This window comes from Thunnus thynnus, chromosome 1 (genome assembly GCF_963924715.1).
Source record: "Thunnus thynnus chromosome 1, fThuThy2.1, whole genome shotgun sequence".
Taxonomy (NCBI): Eukaryota; Metazoa; Chordata; class Actinopteri; order Scombriformes; family Scombridae; genus Thunnus; species Thunnus thynnus.
Genome location: NC_089517.1, coordinates 67,123 through 90,293, shown reverse-complemented (window position 1 = coordinate 90,293; position 23,171 = coordinate 67,123). Strand labels below are relative to the sequence as shown.

Here is a 23,171-nt window from a genome sequence, read left to right as displayed (position 1 = left end):
AAGTCGAGGGAGGATATTCATCAATCAAAGACATTAGTAGGTCATGCCATCACTTTAGGTCTTTTTTAACTGATGCACAGAATGCGGCAAAGTTAAGTTTCCACAGATCCTTCAAATATGGGGGTGCTTTTATTCCCAGGTATGTGAAATTGGAAACTGATCAACTAAAAGGAAAATTGTACAAAATATCTGTTATTCAGGGGCCCTAATGGCATCGCTTCAGATTTACTAAAATTAATCCTGTAGCCGGATATGATACTAAACTCACTGAAAATTGTCAGGATAGCCAGAACTGACGATAAAAACAAAAGAATATCGTCCGTGTACAAGGCGATTTTCTGTTCTGTGTTCCTCATCATTATTCCTCTTACACCATCATGTAGCCATATATTTTCAACTAATGGCGATAATGCTGAGGCAAAGATGAGTGGGCTAAGTGGGCACTCCTGGCAGACGCCTCTCATCACAGGAAAACGTTCAGAGCGCCATCCATTAGTTATGACAATAGCTGTTATAATTTATATAAATAAATTATAGGGTTCGGATCCACTTAAGGAAGTCCACCCCGAACCCAAATCTCTCCAGTACATCAGGTAGCCCCACTCAACCCTACTGAGGGTCTTCTTAGAATCTAGAGAGACAGTCAGTGCCTTCTGTTTCTTCTGAGTAGTAAACTGCAAATATTCAGACATCCATGAACGAAGTCTGTCTGGTCTGAGTTTATGAGAGTTGTGGGTAAGTTCTCCAGCCACCTGGCAAGAAGTTTTGAGAGCAGCTTGCCCCCTGAGAAGTAGAACAGCTGGACCACCCAGCTCCTCCTTAATTTAATATGTTCCAGATCTGAAAGTTGGGTTTCTTGGAGGAAGGCTATCTGACATTTCTCTTTTTTTAAGGAAAGACAGGATTTTCTGGCGTTCGATGTTATGATTAATGCCCTTCACATTAACTTAAATCATCTCAAGTCATTTATGCGTTTATGTGTTTTACACTTTGTGCAACATGTGGACTGATAGGTGATCACTAGCACAATGTAGATTAAAGAAAGGGCAGTGGCAGATCTAGTAGTCATATACAGCTCCTCTCTCCTCCTCCTCTCCATCTATATGCATTCATTTACCATTAATGCAACTTGGCTTCTTCCCCAGAGTTTTTTGTGCTTTCTCATCTCGCAGGAAACCCCGGGATCCAGCCCGAGACTTTGCTTTTCCTTCCCGGCTGTTACTGCTGCTTGTTGCTGCTAGCCACGTCTCTATTATCATTATTGTTTTTGTTATTATTGTTGTTATTCTGCTCTCTGTGTCTCCAACCCCCCCCCCCCCCTCTTTCTTTCTCTCTCAACCCAACCAGTCAAGACAGATGGCGTCCACCTAGAGTCCGGTTCTGCTTGAGGTTTCTTCTGGTTAAAGGGGAGTTTTTCCTGCTGCTGATGGAGGACTGTTGGGTCTCTGCAGATTAAAGAGTTCAGTCCAGACCTGCTCTATGTGAAAAGTTCCCCCGAGATGACTTTTGGTGTGATTTGGCTTATTATAAATAAATTTGAATCGAATTGAATACATTAAGGCCAGAGCATAACACACACACACGGTAAAATGGAAAATAACACAACAAATAAAACTGTCAGTGAGGGTCCATCCCCAAACGATGGACCGGATCCCAGTACAGAACAGAACCCTAAAGAACAAGAACAAACTAAAGCTTCAACCAGCTATGAATGGGCCCTCGCACTTCGCGTGTATTTGACGGAGCAGCAGCCGTGATATCACTACTGGAGGTCTGTTGATATGGCTCTGAATTTTCAGGATTATCTAACACTGTGTGAATAAGTAAAATATTATTTCCTGTCTGCGGTATGTGGTGCTGGAGATGACTTCTTAGAAACTGTGTAATGTAGGCTTCACTTCCTGTTGCATGTAGGGAATACTACATAAGTGAAATACTAATGCAGCAACACATTTACCAGAAGGCAACTGACATGGATCTACATTTTCATGAATATTGGACATTGCATGTAGGACATGACTATCACTTCCTGTGTCCACTATGTGGCGCTAGAGAACACCCACTAATTATACGCCATGTTGCTGTATATCATGTGTAGAACACACCATGTAAATTTAATGTAAATTGGATGATGTCGGTATGACTATGACTAAATATTTTACATGTAGATGTGTTCAGGTTAAGTCTGAAAATGTTACATCTGCCAAATTTACATATACATCAAATTTAAAGGTTGGGGCTTTGACTTTGAAAATTTCTAGGGGGTGCCTTTGAGCCATTTTGCCACATCCAACCCCAAGACCCACATCAGATAACAAGTTACGCCACTTCTGATGCATGTGCAAATTTTTGTGAGTTTTTGAGTTTGCACCTCAAAAATGCTCAAAGTAATTAGGGGGCCGACATGCCACACCCAAGCCCAACCGTTTGAACAACGTTTCATGAGTTTTTGCCCGTGTTCGTAAAATGAAAATTGATGCATGAAATCCAAGATGGCTGACTTCCAACCAAATTTCATGAACATCCAAGCAACTTAACGGCCCTGCATTTGGAGGCATCATGGAGCCTGCTGGCTACGCCTGATCACTACAGAACAGTTCTGACATGTGCACTGATTTTCGTGACTTTTTGAGCATCCTAAGCCCCTCAAAAATGCAATGGCGTACAATAATAATAATAATAATAATAATAATAATAATAATAATAATGATCTCTACAAAAACAATTGGTTCCTTGCACTTTCAATGCCACTTTCGTGCCCTAATAACAACTATTCAATAGCATAAAGAGTCCTGGGACGAGTGATGCTAACAGTGTGTTTACACCAAATGCAAAGCAAAGTTTTTGCATGGTGAGTACAAAGTCAATGCAAAGACGCCAAAGACGTATTCACACAAGTTGAAAATACTTGAGGAAAGAATCTGTGTGAATTGCTGGGATGGACCAGAGACTCAGCCGCGGCTTGCTGACAGACAGCTGCTGAGAGTCCGGATCATGTTGGTGCTGCTGCTGATTTCTGGAGGAGTAAACACAGACTGGACCACCACACCAGTCACACCAGATTCTGCTCTAGTCCAGAGCTACCGGTGGGAGGAGTTTATTTTGTAAACTTTTGGGATTAAAAAATGGATTTATCTTCACTAACTTAGCCGGAGCTAAAACCAAATTCACACACAGCCCTCAGCTGCTGTCTTCAATAATAAACATCTTAAATACCAGTGAGTTTATATGATTTTAAAGTTCTGCAGTATGTAAGTATCTGTGTATAAACATGTCGCTTCCATATTTATGCCTTTAGATGACACTGAGTGTGGATGGAGCAGCCACAGTGTTAGCATCAGTGTTAGCATCAGTGTTAGCATCAGTGTTAGCATCAGTGTTAGCATAGCTCTGATCAATCTGAACTCCCTTCAGAAAAGAGACAAAGCATGAATTCAAATGTTTTACAAATTGGCATCACAATGTAGTTATTTCTGCATCCTTTTAATCCATTTATTGAATGTAAATAACAGCAGAATCTAAGTTTATTTTGGGTTCATATGACTTTAAGGTCTGTAATTGTTGTCTGAGAGGTGCAGTAAATTAACAGATGTTTGCGGGGAGGATTGTTTGGTTAATGCAGTTTATCACAGCAACATGAACAGAGACGAATAGATAATGTATCTCTCAGTGTTTATATTTAAGTGTGAAGTTAGTAAGTGTGTAAGTGAAAAAGGAAAAGGGATAAACATGGTAACTGAGCGTCTACATTGGTACTGTTGGCTAAAACAGTAATATCTAACAATGTGTATCAGTAGTCCTGCACAGAGCCAAGTAAACTCTACACAACTTTCACCCAAAACAGTGATAAGGAAAAAAAACACAAAGAAACACAAAGATGCTTCTATAAATTCTCCTGCTCAGGAAGTCGTCCACCTCCTGTGGACTTCTGAAGGTGCACTCCTCTCTGTTAAACGTGAAGCATAAGCTGACTAGGTGACATCTGGAACCACACTCCTCTCTGGAGAAGCTGTTCTTGGCCTCCCTTGCCTGGGCTGACAGATCCTGGCGGATGTCTTGCTGCCTTGGTAGGCGAGCTTGCCTTTCTCCCTGACCGCTGTAAGAAACCTTTGACTGTCATTGAAACTGTGCAGTTTGATGATAACAGGCCAGTTATAGTTTTTCTTTGGCGGCCGGGGGCTCTGTGTCCCGTCGATCTTAATGGTTCCCCATTTGGTCTCCAGTCCCAGTGTGTCTGGAAAAACCCGATTACCTGCTTCCCTTCTGCACCTTCTTCAAAACCGATGACTCGTATGTTAACTCTGCAGCTCCTATTTTCGCGGCCCTCAGCTCGGTTGCTTAAGGTCTTAACTCTCTGCTTCAGTTTAGCAACCCTGCCCTCCAGAGAAGATGTGCAGTATTCACCCTCAGCTCTCTGTTTCAGTTAATCTTTTAGTGCTGTCTTCAGTGCGGTTACTCAGTCTGTCCAGGCTGCAGTTCAGTAAATTTCTGCTCAATAAGTGCGCTAATCTTCCCTGTCACGTTACACTGGTGACTATTTCCTTTAGTTCCAGACATGTTTCCCAATAAAAGTGACTTAAGTAACTGTGTCATAATCTGTCAGAAACAGGAAGTAATCGGCCCGGGAGGTTGGCGGCAATGATCCTCTCACTCTTTATGTTTAATGTTATGCAATTAGCAAACATTTTAAAATCACTGTATTAAAAACACATTAACGTCACAGCTAATGACAGTTAGTTACCTTGGGCCACCTGTCTGTTGACATCTATGCTGTGTTCTTTACTTCCCTCCCCGATGTTCTCCACGAGGATCTTCATCAGCACACCGAGGTCTTCCTCACCAAGACTCATCTGACAGATAAACATGACAGTTTAATTACGAGTCTGAAGAACAATCCGACTTTGACTTCAAACACACATGAGACGTACGTTCAGGGACCGCAGGACTCCCTGGACCTGGACTCCCGGGATCTTGGTGAACCATGAAGCTGCCAGGTTTCTGGTGACGAGTAGCTCCAAGTTGATTGGCTGAAGGATCTCAATGTCTGGCTGAGAGGAGTCTCTCTTCAGTGTGGTTCTGAAAATGATGTGACATTTAGTCATCTTTCTGTTGACAGTTTGGTCTTCATCAGGTGCGTTCAAGGACGCTCAGACATCTGAGTCAGCAGTTCAACAGAAACAACCAAATTCAAGTTCATTATTTTCTGCACTGTTTTATAGATCTTTAATGAATTCGTTCAAACATTTTCCTTAATCTGTTGGTATTCTTCTCTTCTCAGGGAGGTAAATGTGTGCAGAAGAATCACTGATAATCAAGAGAAAAGCCTGTAAAACTGAATGAACATTAGAATAATAGCTTTAAGAGTTCCTTCAGTGTGTCAGTTCCCTTCAAACATCTTTCACATCTTCATCTGCACAAACTGACACACATGTTTCTCTTTCTTCTCTCTGCCATCTCTCAGCTTTTTAAATAGCTCCAAATCATAACGAAGGTATCACCCTGAACGTGTTATCACATCAACACATTCAGTATACAAAGTCCAAACTGGTCAAAGCAGACGGCGCCAGCTAGAGTCTGGTTCTGCTGGAGGTTTCTTCCTGTTAAACTGGACTGTTGGGTCTCTGTAGGTTAAAGAGTTCAGTCTAGACCTGCTCTATGTGAAAACAGCCCTGAGATAACTTCTGGTTTGATTTGGTGCTTTATAAATAAAACTGAATCGAAAATTTGAATTGAATTTCACTTCTTTTTAAAGGTTTTAACTTGTGTTTTTCACACATTTCTACATGTTTGTATTTATATGTGTTTCACTGCCCTTTGGATGCCCTTTGACAGATGAAGTGTTGTGATACCTGGAGAGTTTCAGCTGTGTCAGCTTCATGTCCATCTTCTCCACCACAGCGGGCAGAGAGAAGCCTTCAGCTGGCAGCAGCAAGAAGCTGTTTCCCACCGTGATCAGACCCAGATCCACCACCACGGCATTATGGGAGGTGGACGACTGGGGGATGATGATGAGCGGCGCCTTCAGGTTGATGTCCATGGAGAGACGGAAGCTCTTCTGAGCGAAGTCCCAAACGCTGGACGCCGCCTTCTCTGCCGCCTGAGCCGTCGCGGCGCTCAGAGCCTCTTTAGCCGTCTGGAAGTTATCGACAAACATCTGAAGAACAAAACAAGTCCAGAGTGAGAAGACAAACAACAAACAGCGTCACGTGATGAGGACTTACAGATAGACGCCATGAAGGAGTGTTCAGGAGTACTTGTGGTCATTTCTGTTTCATAAACCTGAACCTCACTATCATAACAAATCCACTCAGCGAGCACTTTATTAGGAACACCTGTGTAATCTACTGCAGTCCAACACAACAGCTCTGCCGTCTTTTATACTTTTATGAAGCAGCTATATTTTCAGTTTTTGATGACTTTGTCAGAAAGGTGATAATTCTACTTTATGTTTTTATTGAGGTCATGGTGGGTTGTGCTGGTCTACTGTAGTGTATTATACTCTACAGGGTTCCTAATATTTTGCCCCCCTTGTGTATGTTAATGGGTTTAATATAAAGCAGTCAAGAAGACCTCAGTAATAAACATTAATTAGAATTTACGGCAGTGGTGTTCTATTGCATTGCATTAGATTACACAAGTATTCCTAATAAAGTGCTCAGGAAGTGTAATATGTATATAATATAAACACATATGTGTTTTTGCATTTACACAACAACTGCCATATTTGAACAAAGCTTTGTTAATATGAAGATTTTACAAACAATAAATACAAGACTGAAATATAAAAAGTTTATGAAACAAAAGTAGAGTTGAAAAGCATTTTTAAGAGTGAGCTGACACAAGCAGAGGTCATGTGACTGATGGGGGGGCAGTGAGGGGGTTAATGATGGCAGCACAGTGAGTTGCATAGCACTGATGTGACATGTTGTACATTGCAACATTCATTTCTGTATTCATCCATTCATCCTTTCATCCCTCTGTCCATGCTCAGCCTGTCAACAATAGGAGCGCTTGTTCTGATGTCCCTGACGTCACAGATGGGCGGGATTCCCTGCATCAGGCAGAGTTTAAAGAGCCAGATGTGTTTAGCTAATGTGACTCATTTTTAACAGAAATCTAGATACAGCATCAGTTATCTATAAATATAGACGGATAGGAACGCTACATGTGATTGATTATGTGACACTAACAGTAGAGCAGAGATGTGGTTTCTGATGATGTCGACACTCATCACATACTGATGCAGAAACATACAGGAGTGTTGGTGAGTCCTTAAAGATTCTCCAGTGTCTGAGCTTTAAGACTCAGCTGCCGACATATAACATTGATTATTGGAGATATTAGCTGATGATCAGACAGCAGACAAACAATAAATGTTATAAAAGTTCATTAAAGTTTCTGTTCAACAGTGACTCAAATCTCAGATGATGTTCAATGTGATGAATCTGCAACGAGTTCCTATTCTTCTGCTCTGATGTCTGTGACTGTCTGTCTTTCTCCTCTCCAGCCGTCTGAGGGTTTAAACGCTGTTACAATGAGTCGCTCACATTCAGATTAAACCGAGTCCACGACTGAAAGCAGACACTGAGTCGAGGACGAGGGTTAAGCTGTTCGCAGCAAGCGCGTCTCATTGGTAACCTTAAAGCGGGTGATAATTAAGGTGGACTGAAGGTGCAGTGGAGTCAGTTCAGAGCTGCATGCTGAAAGCTGTACCTCGTCAGCAGACGCATACTGAATGCTAAAAGAAGCCTGGAAGGACAAGACACATCAACAAGACAAGAAACATGAGAGACAAGAAGGAAACTGTAGAGAAACATGCAACATCAGAGTGTACGGATCACTTTTAAAGTTTAAGCTTCTAAATTAATTCTTCCACAGTGACTGAGTTTCTATTTAAGATAATAATAGTTTATAGTTTCAGCTTCACCTGTTTTTATTTTATTTATTTACTTCCAGGCTGCTGCCAGAATCACTGCATGTCTTACTGAGAAATGTCATTATTGATCATGTCAGCGGGCATACACAGATTTATACGGTCTGAGAGAGTTTTGTGTTTGTTATCAGGTTATCAGCACACATGTGCCTGATATGAATGATGATGGATGAGTATCAGGGTTTTAGAGAACAGTAATGAAAGATCATCTTCTTTTTCTTACTTCAGTTTAATCATGTTGTGTTTGGAACTACAGTTCCCATCATGCTTTGGGTATTATAATGTTGGAGTCAGTGAGCTCTGTATTGATCTTTATATTTCTTTGCCTGTCTGATCACAGCAGAGTGAGTTTATGTCTGTGTGACTCACATGTAAATGATGTGGTGCTGATGATTCCTGCAGTAAAATATAAAGTCTCTACACACAGACACAGTTAAAGTGATGTCATCAGTGATGTCACTCACAGGTGTGTTCAGTTCATGTTCCCGGTCTAACACCGATCACCTTCATCCTATGATGAAACAATTCTTTCTGGGAGATTTAGGACTGGCGTGTTAGACAGCGCTCTTCATCATCATCATCATCATCATCATCATCACAACACCACATGAGGAAGATCTTTATGAAGAATGATGTTCATCCCTCCAGAAGAGTTCAGAGACTGTAGGATCAATAACAAGGCTGATGAACATCATTCTTCATAAAGATCTTCCTCCTGTGGTGTTGTGATGATGACGATGATGATGATGAAGAGCGCTGTCTAACACGTCAGCTGGGTTGAGATCAGGTGACTGTGAAGAGACCATCAGGATAAAGCTGATCACTCATAACTACTCTGTATTGATTAGCAGTGACCCTTCCCCAAACCATGCCAGCATAACAGAGCCCCCAGACCCCCTCACTGTAGGGGTCCAGCATCCAGACCTGGACCAGGTTTTCCTTCCATTTGTCACCTGTCTGTATGTGTATTGTGTGCATATGTATATATAATGTGTCTGAGCAGGCGTCTGACCAGCAGTGACATCAGGAACTTGTGCAGGTAGACGATCTGGATGCAGCCCAGACGCATCGTGACCTTCCCGTCCACCTTCGACGTGTCGCTGTATCCGTCCCCCACCGTCGCCCCCGGAAACAGGGACAGTTTAAAGCTGAACACCTCCTCACCCATGATGGACACGGCCTGCCGGGAGAGAGGGGGCAGGTCTACATCATGTCATGAAGCTCATGTTAACACTTAGACAGCGGTTCAGACATCACAAACTAATGTGATGTTGAACCTTTGAATACAAACATAACGTGTTTGTTTCCTGCACTAAAAGACAGAAACCTTCTTCTTCATGTACGTCAGAGTGAAGATGTGCTGAAGTCTTTATGGACACATTTACAAAACCTTGATGCGGATCAGACCTCTGCAGAGCGGAGCAGTCATGAGAAACAGAAACAGTCATGACTATAAGGTGTTTTTCTGACGGACCTTCTTGTGGACGGTTTTGGGGTTGACGTCGGTGACCACGATGTCTCTGAGTCGGGCGAACACCTCCGTCTGCTTCGCCTGCACCAACACTGATGCATCGATTCCTGCAGGGCGGCGACAGTCGGTGACATGTCATCGTTTATGGTTAAATTGTTTCTGTCGGCTGTTTAATAACTGACTGAACCTGCAGGTAGCGTGACATCATGTGCACATGCTACCTGTTCAGGTGGTTTGATTTCATACCCTGCACTCTGATGTCAGCGATGCTGCAGCGATCGTCACACACCTCCACGTGGAAACAGCCCAACATGGCGAACAGTTTGAAGCTGAACATGCCACCATCTTTGGCTTCTTTAGATGCTGCAGAGAGAGAACAAACAGATGACTTCCTTCCTGTCACACTGACACACCTGTCAGTGACGTCTGGACTCACCTGTCCTGCCCTGGCCGGCCTTCTCCACCTGCTTCTTGGAGTCCGGGTTGCGTGCGGCGCTAAACTGCAGCGGCACAGCGCTGCTCAGGTAGTTGATTGTTGACAGCAGAGCTTTAGTATTAAGGAGGAAGTCCAGAGAGGAAAACTCCACCTGCAACAGCAGCAGGTAAAGAGACACCTGTAAATACCTGTCAGTCACAAACTGACTCAAAAACAAAGATGAATGAAATCTGTTTCCTTTCAGCTTCAGTTTGAACCTGTGACTGAGTCTCAAAGTTCAATATTTTAAATATATTTTAAATAATATTTCACTTTTTAATGAGTAAATGTGTAAAATATTCAAACCTGCTTCTGTTTCATATTTTACTTTATTATAATTCATCAAACGTCTCAGAAACAAACCAAAATCATTTGATCATATATAATAATAATATATATAATTATATATAGTATATTATATATATAATATATATTTAACCTTCAGAAACAGCTGAAACAAACCAAAATCATTTGATCATCTGTGTTAACATGAAGCGAAACAAACAGTCAGAGTTTATTTCTGTTTATATAATTATATCTATTATATATATTATATATAATAGATATAATTATATATATAATATATATTTAACCTTCAGAAACAGCTGAAGACGTCGCCTTGGATTTTTCTCTTTTTTTCTGATATTTTATAGATTCATTCATATATTAAAAACCAGCAGATTGAGACTGAAAACACATGAAACTATTTATTAACTAAATATTAATAACTATTGATCATGTAACAGTTTCAGAACATTTGTGCTTCATGAGCTCATAACACATTAATTGTGTTAATTGACCCTTTTTTAATTTTAATTTTTTAATGATGTACTTTTGTATTAATACGTATTTGTGTTTATGTTTACTTCAACTAATAAACAGCTTTAAATAGAGCACATAACAACAAAACATCATTAAAATTAAACAGCTTAGACTCTCTACGCCCTGCCTCGCCTCTGTTACTATGGAAACGCCTCCTCGACCCACCTTCAGTGTTTGCTCGGTGTTGTTGAACAGTGTCTGGAAGCTGGGACCGCCGGGGTCGGCCTGCAGGACCACAAACATGTTGCATTATCACATGTTTGTTATCACATTGTCATCATTTACAGACCTGAACGTAAAGACTTTTACTGGATATTCGAACCTGCAGGTTTATACCGACGGGAGACTTTTCACTGCTGCCTGCTTCTAAACTGAACAGAAGTCTGCAGAGTTCTGATGGTCTTTAGCGTCTGTCTGGAGGTTTAACTCCCAGCTGACTGATGCTGCTCACACTTATACTCGATATACATTTGACACTTTAAAAAACCTGACGTGGTTTGACCCAGACTCTGGTTTCCTCTGCAGCTTCATACTGGTCTACCTGAGCTCCAGTCGTGTGTCAGGTGAGTCTGCAGGTGAACAGGTGACTGTGTTTGTGCTCACCTTGATGAACTCCACCTTCAGCAGGCTGGAGCCCTGCTGCTCTGAGGAGCTGATCAGGTGGAGAGGATGATTCCTGCCGTCTGAAACAGATCAACACATACAGACTAGCTGAGCTCTGGATGGACTGGAGAGCTGCTTCATCTGTTTCTGCACTTTAAACTTTTACCTACATTCTGTGTTCATTGTTTTGAAGCGGTTTGGTATTATTTTCACCTGGGTGCCAGTCAGACCTTAGTCTGACACATTTTGTATACCAACCGAACCAAAAGCCTCCAGAAAATATACAACACTCATATGAACCCAAACCAATAAAATTCATAAGGTCTTATTACGCTTTGGGGAAACAGTTTTTTCCATTTATGGGCATCTTCATATATTTATTAATCTGAACTGTAGTGCCTTCTATATGTTGTCTCTTGCTGTGTGTTTATTGCCCTTTGACTCCGATGAGGCTCGCCAGGTTGGAGGTTAGCGAGGGAGAGACAGCGTGATACCTGGAGAACAACCAGCTCCTCACCGGCACCAAGCACAATCATAAAAATACCAAGTCAGTCTCCGTAATATAAACTTTAAAGAGGCTGGGTTCAAACCTCGCAGGGCACGAGGCAGTTGGTGATTGGACTGGCCAACGGTGAAGGTGTGGTTTATAAAATATGAATCAGATTTCTCTGACAGGTCTGATGCAGCACCTTTGAATGAAGTGGGCGATCACCACACTCCCCCCTTTAGTGAAAGCCATCTAAGTGTAAGGCAGTGCTGGACTTCCTGTCCTCTTTATAATCCCACATTCCATTTATCAAATGATCCAGAGTTCGATAAATAGAGTTTCAAGTCCGACCTCGACTCACCGATGTCTGGACCCATTACGTCACCAGAACATTTCTGTGAGCAGGACCCAGTCTGAAAGGTGTTTCTGTGAGTTACTCATGCTGCTTTTGTGTCATTTTCAGGTGATTACAGCTGATGGCCGATTCATTAACTGATTAGTTTTAGCCAATCAGGGATCATTACATCACTTATTGAACATAAAATCATGATGTGAGTGCTGTACCTGGCACGTCGCAGTAGTCCAATGTGACTCTGTGCAGGTAGGAGGTGACGCTCAGGTCGAAGCTCCGCCTCTTCCCTTCAGCTCCCAGCTGAAAGATGCTGAAGGACAGGACGGTCTTCTCCTGGTCCACCTGCCGGGTCAGCTCCAGCAGCACCTGAACACACCACGGTCACTGCTGACTCTGAGGAGCTGGATATCAAACTTTATTCACGTCAAAACTCCTAAAAGCAAACAAACCTCTTTGACTTCAAACTTGAAGTGAACGTCGGTGAGTTCCTCCAGAGCTGAGCGCTGGTGATCCTCATCTATCGACTTCTCACTGGTGTCTTCATCTGAATCTGACACGTGGCAACAGAAATGTCAATCGTAGTATAAGAATGATTCTTTAAACGCATAAACAATAAGCCTAAATAAAGCTGGATAAACAAGGAATGAACCATGTGATGACTGTATATATACACTGTCTATAGTAACATATATAGTTTTCAACCTGTTTCCATGGCATCGAGGAGGGAGGGGTGAAGGTTGAGGACTTGCGGCCTCACCTCCGCCAACGACAGCGCCTGCAGCAGGAAACATGCCCAAATATGTACTCAGCTGCAGCCTGACTATTACTCCCCAAAACATTCCCCAGCACACCCAGTAACTCCCAGTATCAGTCACCAAACTTCCATTTGTTTCAATCCTAAACGTTCCCTGTGACTCCACATCACTCCTGTAAACCAGCCTCATCACTCACCGAAGTTTTATTCACTCCTCCAAACTCGCACTCCCTCAAACCTGCTCGACCTCAAACTTTCACCGTCACTGTTCCCAGTTCTCTGCCGTTACTTCCCACTGCGATCCTCCAAACCTCTTCCCATCACTCTCCAAAACATCCCTCTGTCACCCCCTTACTTCTCCCCGGTCACTCCCAAAACCCTGAGACTCGCTGACAGACTGAACTTTAAACTGTGAGAAAGCGCTGACAGCTTTTAACAGGGTCTTTATTTCTGTGAGCATGACTGTAAGTTAAAGTTGGACTGAACCAAGCGCACCTTCCCGGTGGGCGTGGAGGGAGAGGAGCCTATGTGGGGCAGCGGGATGCTGTCAACCAGATCCAGAATGTTCTGGATCTTCTGGTCCGAGATCTTAACATGCAACAGCGGCAGCTCGCCTGACACCTTAAACCTGAAGAACAAAGACATTTTTAAACATTCTGGTAACGTGCAGGTGAGACGGCGAGTGAGGACATCTGTCCACAGGTGAGATCCATACCTGGGCATCCGGGCGTCCTTCTCCACCATACACTTCGCCAGCTGGACAGTGAAGTCCATCGGCTGGAGGATGTGTTGGACGGACGAAGCCTGCAGCCGAGCTGCCTTCCAGGCCTCACCTGCGATCAATCAATAACACATTCAATAAGGAGAAAGCCTGAAGTCTCTGTGTGTAGTTGTGTGTAGTTGTGTAGTTGTGTAGTTGTATGTAGTTGTGTAGTTGTGTAGTTGTGTGTAGTTGTGTAGTTGTGTGTAGTTGTGTAGTTGTGTGTAGTTGTATAGCTGTGTAGTTGTGTAGTTGTGTGTAGTTGTGTAGTTGTGTGTAGTTGTATAGCTGTGTAGTTGTGTGTAGTTGTATAGCTGTGTAGTTGTGTAGTTGTGTGTAGTTGTGTAGTTGTGTGTAGTTGTATAGCTGTGTAGTTGTGTGTAGTTGTATAGCTGTGTAGTTGTGTGTAGTTGTGTGTAGTTGTATAGCTGTGTAGTTGTATGGTTGTGTAGTTGTGTGTAGTTGTGTAGTTGTGTAGTTGTGTGTAGTTGTGTAGTTGTGTGTAGTTGTGTAGTTGTGTGTAGTTGTATAGCTGTGTAGTTGTGTGTAGTTGTGTGTAGTTGTATAGCTGTGTAGTTGTGTGTAGTTGTATAGCTGTGTAGTTGTGTGTAGTTGTGTGTAGTTGTATAGCTGTGTAGTTGTATGGTTGTGTAGTTGTGTGTAGTTGTGTAGTTGTGTAGTTGTGTGTAGTTGTGTAGTTGTGTGTAGTTGTGTAGTTGTGTGTAGTTGTATAGCTGTGTAGTTGTGTGTAGTTGTGTAGTTGTGTGTAGTTGTATAGCTGTGTAGTTGTGTGTAGTTGTGTGTAGTTGTATAGCTGTGTAGTTGTGTGTAGTTGTATAGCTGTGTAGTTGTGTGTAGTTGTGTGTAGTTGTATAGCTGTGTAGTTGTGTGTAGTTGTGTGTAGTTGTATAGTTGTGTAGTTGTGTGTAGTTGTATAGCTGTGTAGTTGTGTAGTTGTGTGTAGTTGTGTAGTTGTGTGTAGTTGTATAGCTGTGTAGTTGTGTGTAGTTGTGTGTAGTTGTATAGCTGTGTAGTTGTGTGTAGTTGTGTGTAGTTGTATAGCTGTGTAGTTGTGTGTAGTTGTGTGTAGTTGTATAGCTGTGTAGTTGTGTGTAGTTGTGTGTAGTTGTATAGTTGTGTAGTTGTGTGTAGTTGTATAGCTGTGTAGTTGTGTGTAGTTGTGTGTAGTTGTATAGCTGTGTAGTTGTATGGTTGTGTAGTTGTGTGTAGTTGTATAGTTGTGTAGTTGTGTGTAGTTGTGTGTAGTTGTATAGCTGTGTAGTTGTGTGTAGTTGTATAGCTGTGTAGTTGTGTGTAGTTGTGTGTAGTTGTGTGTAGTTGTATAGCTGTGTAGTTGTGTGTAGTTGTGTGTAGTTGTATAGTTGTGTAGTTGTATGGTTGTGTAGTTGTGTGTAGTTGTATAGCTGTGTAGTTGTGTGTAGTTGTGTGTAGTTGTGTGTAGTTGTATAGCTGTGTAGTTGTGTGTAGTTGTGTGTAGTTGTATAGCTGTGTAGTTGTGTGTAGTTGTGTGTAGTTGTATAGTTGTGTAGTTGTGTGTAGTTGTATAGCTGTGTAGTTGTGTAGTTGTGTGTAGTTGTATAGCTGTGTAGTTGTGTGTAGTTGTGTGTAGTTGTATAGCTGTGTAGTTGTGTGTAGTTGTGTGTAGTTGTATAGCTGTGTAGTTGTGTGTAGTTGTGTGTAGTTGTATAGCTGTGTAGTTGTATGGTTGTGTAGTTGTGTGTAGTTGTATAGTTGTGTAGTTGTGTGTAGTTGTGTGTAGTTGTATAGCTGTGTAGTTGTGTGTAGTTGTGTGTAGTTGTATAGTTGTGTAGTTGTGTGTAGTTGTATAGCTGTGTAGTTGTGTGTAGTTGTATAGCTGTGTAGTTGTATGGTTGTGTAGTTGTGTGTAGTTGTATAGTTGTGTAGTTGTGTGTAGTTGTGTGTAGTTGTATAGCTGTGTAGTTGTGTGTAGTTGTATAGCTGTGTAGTTGTGTGTAGTTGTGTGTAGTTGTGTGTAGTTGTATAGCTGTGTAGTTGTGTGTAGTTGTGTGTAGTTGTATAGTTGTGTAGTTGTATGGTTGTGTAGTTGTGTGTAGTTGTATAGCTGTGTAGTTGTGTGTAGTTGTGTGTAGTTGTATAGCTGTGTAGTTGTGTGTAGTTGTGTGTAGTTGTATAGTTGTGTAGTTGTATGGTTGTGTAGTTGTGTGTAGTTGTATAGTTGTGTAGTTGTATAGTTGTGTAGTTGTATAGTTGTATAGTTGTGTGTAGTTGTATAGTTGTGTAGTTGTGTGTAGTTGTGTGTAGTTGTATAGTTGTGTAGTTGTGTAGTTGTATAGTTGTGTGTAGCTGTGTGTAGTTGTGTGTAGTTATATATGAGTGTGTATTATTTACCTGACTTGCTGTGTGTAGTTGTATAGTTGTAGAGTTGTGTAGGTGTGTAGTTGTGTGTAGTTGTGTGTAGTTGTGTATAGTTGTATAGGTGTGTAGTTGTGTGTAGTTATGTGTAGTTGTGTGTAGTTGTGTGTAGTTGTATAGGTGTGTATTACTTACCTGACTTGCTGTAGAGCACCTGGACTCTCTGTATGTAGTTGTGTAGTTGTGTGTAGTTGTGTGTAGTTATATAGTTGTGTATAGTTGTGTAGTTGTGTAGTTGTGTGTAGTTGTGTGTATTACTTACCTGACTTGCTGTAGAGCACCTGGACTCTCTGTGTGTAGTTGTGTGTAGTTGTATAGTTGTGTAGTTGTGTGTAGTTGTGTGTAGTTGTGTAGTTGTGTGTAGTTGTGTGTATTACTTACCTGACTTGCTGTAGAGCACCTGGACTCTCTGTGTGTAGTTGTGTAGTTGTGTAGTTGTGTGTAGTTGTATAGGTGTGTATTATATACCTGACTTGCTGTAGAGCACCTGGACTCTCTGTGTGTAGTTGTGTGTAGTTGTGTGTAGTTGTGTGTAGTTATGTGTAGTTGTGTGTAGTTGTGTGTAGTTGTGTAGTTGTGTGTAGTTGTATAGTTGTGTAGTTGTGTGTAGTTGTGTGTAGTTGTGTGTAGTTGTATAGGTGTGTATTATTTACCTGACTTGCTGTAGAGCACCTGGACTCTCTGTGTGTAGTTGTGTGTAGTTGTGTGTAGTTGTGTGTAGTTGTGTGTAGTTGTATATGAGTGTGTATTATTTACCTGACTTGCTGTAGAGCACCTGGACTCTCTGTGTGTAGTTGTGTGTAGTTGTGTGTAGTTGTGTGTAGTTGTATAGGTGTGTATTATTTACCTGACTTGCTGTAGAGCACCTGGACTCTCTGTGTGTAGTTGTGTGTAGTTGTGTGTAGTTGTGTGTAGTTGTATAGGTGTGTATTATTTACCTGACTTGCTGTAGAGCACCTGGACTCTCTGTGTGTAGTTGTGTGTAGTTGTGTGTAGTTGTGTGTAGTTGTATATGAGTGTGTATTATTTACCTGACTTGCTGTAGAGCACCTGGACTCGTCGCAGCTCAACGCTGTATCTCTCGTATGCTCGATCCATGATCTCCTCCAGAGAAGAAAAGGACGAAGACGAACTGAAACCGCTCTGCTCCACACTGTTCAACTGAAAACACACGTGTTCTAATTAACACACGTGTTCTGATCAACACGTTCTAATCAACACACGTGTTCTAATTAACACACGTGTTCTAATTAACACATGTTCTAATCAACACATGTTCTAATCAACACATGTTCTAATCAACACACGTGTTCTAATTAACACACGTGTTCTAATTAACACACGTGTTCTAATTAACACATGTTCTAATCAACACATGTTCTAATCAACACACGTGTTCTAATCAACACATGTTCTAATCAACACACGTGTTCTAATCAACACATGTTCTAATCAACACACGTGTTCTAATTAACACACGTGTTCTGATCAAAACACGTGTTCTAATCAATACACGTGTTCTAATCAACACATGTTCTAATCAACACACGTGTTCTAATTAACACATGTTCTAATTAACACATGTTCTAATCAACACATGTTCTAATCAACACACGTGTTCTAATCAACACATGTTCTAATCAACACACGTGTTCTGATCAAAACACGTGTTCTAATCAACACACGTGTTCTAATCAACATATGTTCTAATCAACACACGTGTTCTAATCAACACACGTGTTCTGATCAACACACGTGTTCTAATCAACACACGTGTTCTAATCAACACGTGTTCTAATCAACACATGTTCTAATCAACACACGTGTTCTAATCAACACATGTGTTCTAATCAACACACGTGTTCTAATTAACACACGTGTTCTGATCAAAACACGTGTTCTAATCAACACACGTGTTCTAATCAACACACGTGTTCTAATCAACACACGTGTTCTAATCAACACGTGTTCTAATCAACACACGTGTTCTAATCAACACATGTTCTAATCAACACACGTGTTCTAATCAACACATGTTCTAATCAACACACGTGTTCTAATCAACACACGTGTTCTGATCAACACACGTGTTCTAATCAACACGTGTTCTAATCAACACGTGTTCTAATCAACACGTGTTCTAATCAACACACGTGTTCTAATCAACACGTGTTCTAATCAACACACGTGTTCTAATCAACACACGTGTTCTAATCAACACATGTTCTAATCAACACACGTGTTCTAATCAACACATGTTCTAATCAACACACGTGTTCTAATCAACACACGTGTTCTGATCAACACACGTGTTCTAATCAACACACGTGTTCTAATCAACACATGTTCTAATCAACACGTGTTCTAATCAACACATGTGTTCTAATCAACACACGTGTTCTAATCAACACATGGACAGATTGAGGGTGTGGCCTCTCACCTGTAAACTGCCGAAGTCCACAATGACGAGGTCTGACGTGTCGCCGTAGAAGCCCGACTTCGGCAGTAGCAGGTAGGACGGCTTCAGATGGATCCTCAAGTCCAGAACCTTCCTGGTCTCGATGATATGAGACAGTCCTGCAGAGACCAGAACCATAAGAGTCCAGCAGAGACCAGACTGTCCACTGCTGGACCAACAGAGACTAACCCTTATTGAAGTGGTTGAGGGTCTAACTGAGTTCTGGATCAAGAGCAGTTAAGACTAACCTGTGGCGGTCTTCTCTTTGATCTCCTCCAGCTTGGACAGCGTGGCGGACGTCAGGACCTCCAGGTCGACACCTTTCCCCGTCCTAAAGAAGTCGGTCATGTTGTTGATGGTCAGCTGCAGGACGAACAGAAGAGAGAACAGCTTGTTTACTGCGTCGTGGAGGGTTGGTTAGATGTTTGCGTGGTGAAGGATTGAACAGATGTTTGAACAGATGTTTGAACAGATGTTTATGGGTTCCGGTTAGTGAGATGTATGTGGTGAGATTAGTTTACCGCGTCGTAGATGATCTCGACGGGCTGTGAGCTGACTCTCAGCAGCTGGTCGGCGGCGCTGTCTTCAGGGTTCAACTCAAACACCACACTGAGCAGCGAGGAGTCGGAGTCTCCCACTGAGGCGATGAGTGAGGGCACCGCCCCCTGCTGCTGTAACCCTGTCACATACCAGTGCTCCAATGCAGCTTCCACCCTGCAGGACCACATAGATGTTTACATCAAACTCCCTCCTTCATCTGTCACTCTGACTGTGTTCTCTCAGAGAGGAAGTTCTGCCATCTTGTGTCAGCGGGAGTTGAACCTGTGAGCCTCTGGTTACAGGACACTCACCTGATTGCCTGAGCTCCAGGTCTCTGAGATATTTTGGTGCTGAGGTCAATCATCTGAATCTTGAGGATCTCAGGGACATCTGGCTGCTCTCTGACTGTCACCGAGGTCCTGAACAGCTGGAAGGTGACGACGACGGCGACGTACTGAAACACAAACAGACCATTTTCATCCCTTCAGCATCATTTGACCAAAACAAACATCAGTTGAGCTATCTGACATCACTGCAGGATCTGGATTAGACCCATTAGACAAAAATGTCTTGACTAGATGTCTATCTGATAGTGCTGCAGGTTCACTGCAAACAACTCTCAACTCCATCAACCCTTTAAAAAGGGAAATAATAAAACATAAGAGTTTAGCGCCATGATTTAACTCCCAAACCCACAAATTAAAGCAAACATCATGAACATTTGAAAGGATATCCAGTTATATTCATCAATGAAGGCAGATGAAACCAATCAGTTAACTAAACTATCTAATGATAAAGCTACTCTGGATGGCATTACCCTGGCCTCCAGCACCACCGTCAGGAATCTGGGAGTTATCTTTGATCAGGATATGTCCTTTAACTCTCACATAAATCAAATCTCAAGGACTGCCTTTTTTCACTTACGTAATATCACCCTAACCCTAGTCCGGTTCTGTTTGAGGTTTCTTCCCATTAAAGGGGAGTTTTTCCTGCTGCTGCTGATGGAGGACTGTTGGGTCTCTGTAGATTAAAGAGTTCGGTCTAGACCTGCTCTATGTGAAAAGAGACCTGAGATAACTTCTGTTGGGATTTGATGCTTTATAAATAAAATTGACTTGACTGGAAGGAGTCACTACATGTTCATCCTCTGAGTTCTGGAGTGATATTTCTTGCTCCCTGGTGGTGGCGCTCTTCCTGTGGACCCTGAATAAGCCAGCAGCTGGTGTGCTCACCTGTTTGGGTAAAGCCAGGTTGTGAGAGCTGCCGCTGTAGCCGATGGCGGTGTACAGCTTCTCCTTCTCATCAGCTGTCATGAGCTCGTCCAACCCAGAACCTGAAGACCAGAAACATCCTCAATCAAACACCTGCACAGGTGTGTAAAGTGAAGTCCAGATCAGAATCATCAAGCCATCTTTAATGTATTAATGTTGAGATAACCGAGCGTCACACTGAAAATATTTTTACTGTTTCAAGTTTGTGTTCATTCCAAAGATCAGCTGTGAGATCAGCTAGTGGATAAGCTGATGGAGGAAAACAGTACCAGAGCTGTGGTGATGTTTTGTTCTCACCCTCCAGCTCCTTGCTCTCCTCCGGCTCCTGCTCCTCCTTCTTGGCTTTCCTGCTGAAGAAGCTGCTGAAGAAGCCTCCTCCTCCTCCCTGCTTCGGCCCCGCCGCCTTCTTCCCCACCACCTTCTGTCCTGAGCGGATCACCTGGAGGAGGGAGGAACATCTGAATATCTCTCTCCAGAAATCACAGCCCCTTCATCATCATCATCATCATCAGCCTCATGTTTACCTCCATCTGAGCCTGCTGCCGAGCTAAAGTGATGTTGAAGACGTCCAGAACTTTCTCCAGATCCTGGTGAGACACATTAATGACAAACATTCAGAGCTGTAAGTCACAGCTGAGGTCAGTCTGTGTAACTGCATTCATTAGTCAAACATGGATCATTAGAGTTACAGTCAGTCATTCTGAATGAATCTGATGACAATTAAGATGTATTATTCTGTTGGTGTGATGTCTTCAAATGTATTGTTTATTCCAACCAACAGATTTTCAGTTTACTGCCCTAGAAGCCAAAGCCAGACGAATATTTCATCTGAATTCTAATCGACAAATCAATGAGCTGACTAATGATGGCCATGTGATCCGTCTGTGTGGCAACTCGGACTCTGATTTAGTTAAACATAACACAGCGACACTACATGTGTCTGTGCTGCCCCCTGCAGGACTGAACTCTTTGCTGTCAGTCTGTTCAGACTCTTGCAGCAGCACCTGTATGTGGCGTTCAGCGTCCAGGCTCAACTTGCTCTGACTCAGCAGTTTGGTCTTGTAGGCGGTCTTGTAGGCCTTCAGGTTCTCCCGATGCTGTCTGATGTTGCACCAGGACCACATGTGGCTGCAACGCCGGATGTGGACCTCCAGGATACTGTTGAAGCCGTACCTCCACCTGACAGAGGCACAGAAAACAAACCCACCCAGAACTGTCAGAACTTCTGTCTGTGACCACAAACTTGTTGGATCGATACATTAAACATACTGGATGTTAATTAGTGGGATGGATAGTTGATGGGTTAGTTAGTTAGTGGGTTGGTGGGTTAGTTAGTTGGTGGGTTGGTTGGTTAGTGGGTTGGAGGGGTAGTTAGTTGGTGGGATGGTGGGTTGGTAGGTTAGTTAGTTAGTGGGTTGGTGGGTTAGTTAATTGGTGGGTTGGTTGGTTAGTTGGTTGGTGGGTTAGTTAGTTGGTGGGTTGGTTGGTTAGTGGGTTGGTGCGTTAGTGGGTGGGTTGGTGGGTTAGTTAAGTGATTAGTTGGTGGGTTAGTGGGTGGGTTGGTGGGTTAGTTAAGTGATTAGTTGGTGGGTTAGTGGGTGGGTTGGTGGGTTAGTTAAGTGATTAGTTGGTGGGTTAGTGGGTGGGTTGGTGGGTTAGTTAAGTGATTAGTTGGTGGGTTAGTGGGTGGGTTGGTGGGTTAGTTAGTTGTTAGGTTAGTTAGTTGGTGCATTAGTGGGTGGGTTGGTGGGTTAGTTAGTGGGTTGGTGGGTTAGTTAGTTAGTGGGTTGGTGGGTTAGTTAGTTGATTAGTTGGTGGGTTAGTTAGTGTTTGACTGACCAGAGTTTTGAGTTGGCGTGGACGGGGACGTCGGGCCTGAACTTCCTGTACGGAGCGTTCTTCACCATGCAGTCAATGGACTCCAGCAGCTCCACCATCGTCAGGTACTGCAGAGGAACACACAATAGCCATTTAGCAGCTGTTCTGGAGCTTTTTACTTTTTTATTTGTTGCATTTATGCTTTCAGACCTTTTACCATGTTACTGTTTCGCATTATTATTATTATTATTATTATTATTATTATTATTATTATTATTGAATATGTAAAATATGTAATATGATCCTGTAATAGAAAACAAACACAAGACATCATCTGACAGTAATCATGTGACCTCACCTGACAGTCAGTCATGTTACCTGTGGTTTGGTCATTTCTATGGCGATGTTCTGGACCTCCAGGTGCAGGTTGGCTTTTGGGGATTTTAGTTCCAGTTCAGCGTTCGGGTTGATACACATTTTAGCCGAAGCGAAGATCGGCTTAAAAACTACAAAAAAAAACAATCATTGACCAGCGTGTGTCAATATAAATACCACAGCCAGCTGATAATCAATAAATGTTTGGTTTCTTTTATTATTTGCTGATGGTCAGATCTGCTTACAAACCTCTGCAGGAGTCAACTGATCAATACTCACTGTACTGATCAATACTCTTTGTACTGATCAACAATACTCACTCCACTGATCAATACTCACTGTATTGATACTGAGGCAGCTCCTGATCCTTACTGCTGATCCCACGCCTCAGCTGATCCTGCAACACACACACACACACACACACACACACACACACACACACTATATTCATTATTTATTGATTGATTAGTCGTTTAGAAAATGTCCTCACAGATTTATTTGACTATCAAAATAGTTGCAAATTCATTTTCTTATGATCAACTAATCGATTAATCGTTGCAGCTGTAATACTGATCATCTCATCAATCATCTCGGGTTTATTGACAGACGCCTTCAAGATTCTGTAAAATGTGACTTT

The 23,171-nt window shown here is 42.3% G+C and overlaps 1 protein-coding gene across 5 annotated transcripts in view; it reads right to left on the bottom strand.

Annotated features, from left to right (window-relative positions):
• Window positions 1–23,171, bottom strand: part of vps13c (vacuolar protein sorting 13 homolog C) — a 106,573-nt gene that overhangs the window by 65,493 nt on the left and 17,909 nt on the right. For 4 of the 5 annotated variants that reach the window (XR_010931699.1, XM_067598011.1, XM_067605165.1 and 1 more), the window contains exons 10-35: window positions 22,874–22,931; window positions 22,538–22,665; window positions 22,181–22,287; window positions 21,346–21,520; window positions 20,866–20,928; window positions 20,639–20,780; window positions 20,303–20,403; window positions 19,382–19,524; window positions 19,052–19,244; window positions 18,779–18,893; window positions 18,513–18,649; window positions 17,104–17,233; window positions 13,613–13,730; window positions 13,393–13,525; window positions 12,846–12,918; window positions 12,593–12,693; window positions 12,356–12,509; window positions 11,305–11,384; window positions 10,867–10,926; window positions 9,841–9,991; window positions 9,651–9,767; window positions 9,408–9,511; window positions 8,946–9,113; window positions 5,850–6,154; window positions 4,929–5,076; window positions 4,742–4,850 (exon numbers count right to left, since the gene is read on the bottom strand). Coding sequence is in view for 4 of the 5 variants with exons in the window: in XM_067598011.1 (XP_067454112.1) it covers window positions 4,742–4,850; window positions 4,929–5,076; window positions 5,850–6,154; window positions 8,946–9,113; window positions 9,408–9,511; window positions 9,651–9,767; window positions 9,841–9,991; window positions 10,867–10,926; window positions 11,305–11,384; window positions 12,356–12,509; window positions 12,593–12,693; window positions 12,846–12,918; window positions 13,393–13,525; window positions 13,613–13,730; window positions 17,104–17,233; window positions 18,513–18,649; window positions 18,779–18,893; window positions 19,052–19,244; window positions 19,382–19,524; window positions 20,303–20,403; window positions 20,639–20,780; window positions 20,866–20,928; window positions 21,346–21,520; window positions 22,181–22,287; window positions 22,538–22,665; window positions 22,874–22,931 (3,313 nt within the window). In the remaining variant the exon portion in view is untranslated. Of the gene's footprint in view, window positions 1–4,741; window positions 4,851–4,928; window positions 5,077–5,849; window positions 6,155–7,713; window positions 7,750–8,945; window positions 9,114–9,407; window positions 9,512–9,650; window positions 9,768–9,840; window positions 9,992–10,866; window positions 10,927–11,304; window positions 11,385–12,355; window positions 12,510–12,592; window positions 12,694–12,845; window positions 12,919–13,392; window positions 13,526–13,612; window positions 13,731–17,103; window positions 17,234–18,512; window positions 18,650–18,778; window positions 18,894–19,051; window positions 19,245–19,381; window positions 19,525–20,302; window positions 20,404–20,638; window positions 20,781–20,865; window positions 20,929–21,345; window positions 21,521–22,180; window positions 22,288–22,537; window positions 22,666–22,873; window positions 22,932–23,171 lie in introns of all 5 variants that reach the window. The other variant, XM_067577652.1, reaches the window with a different exon arrangement.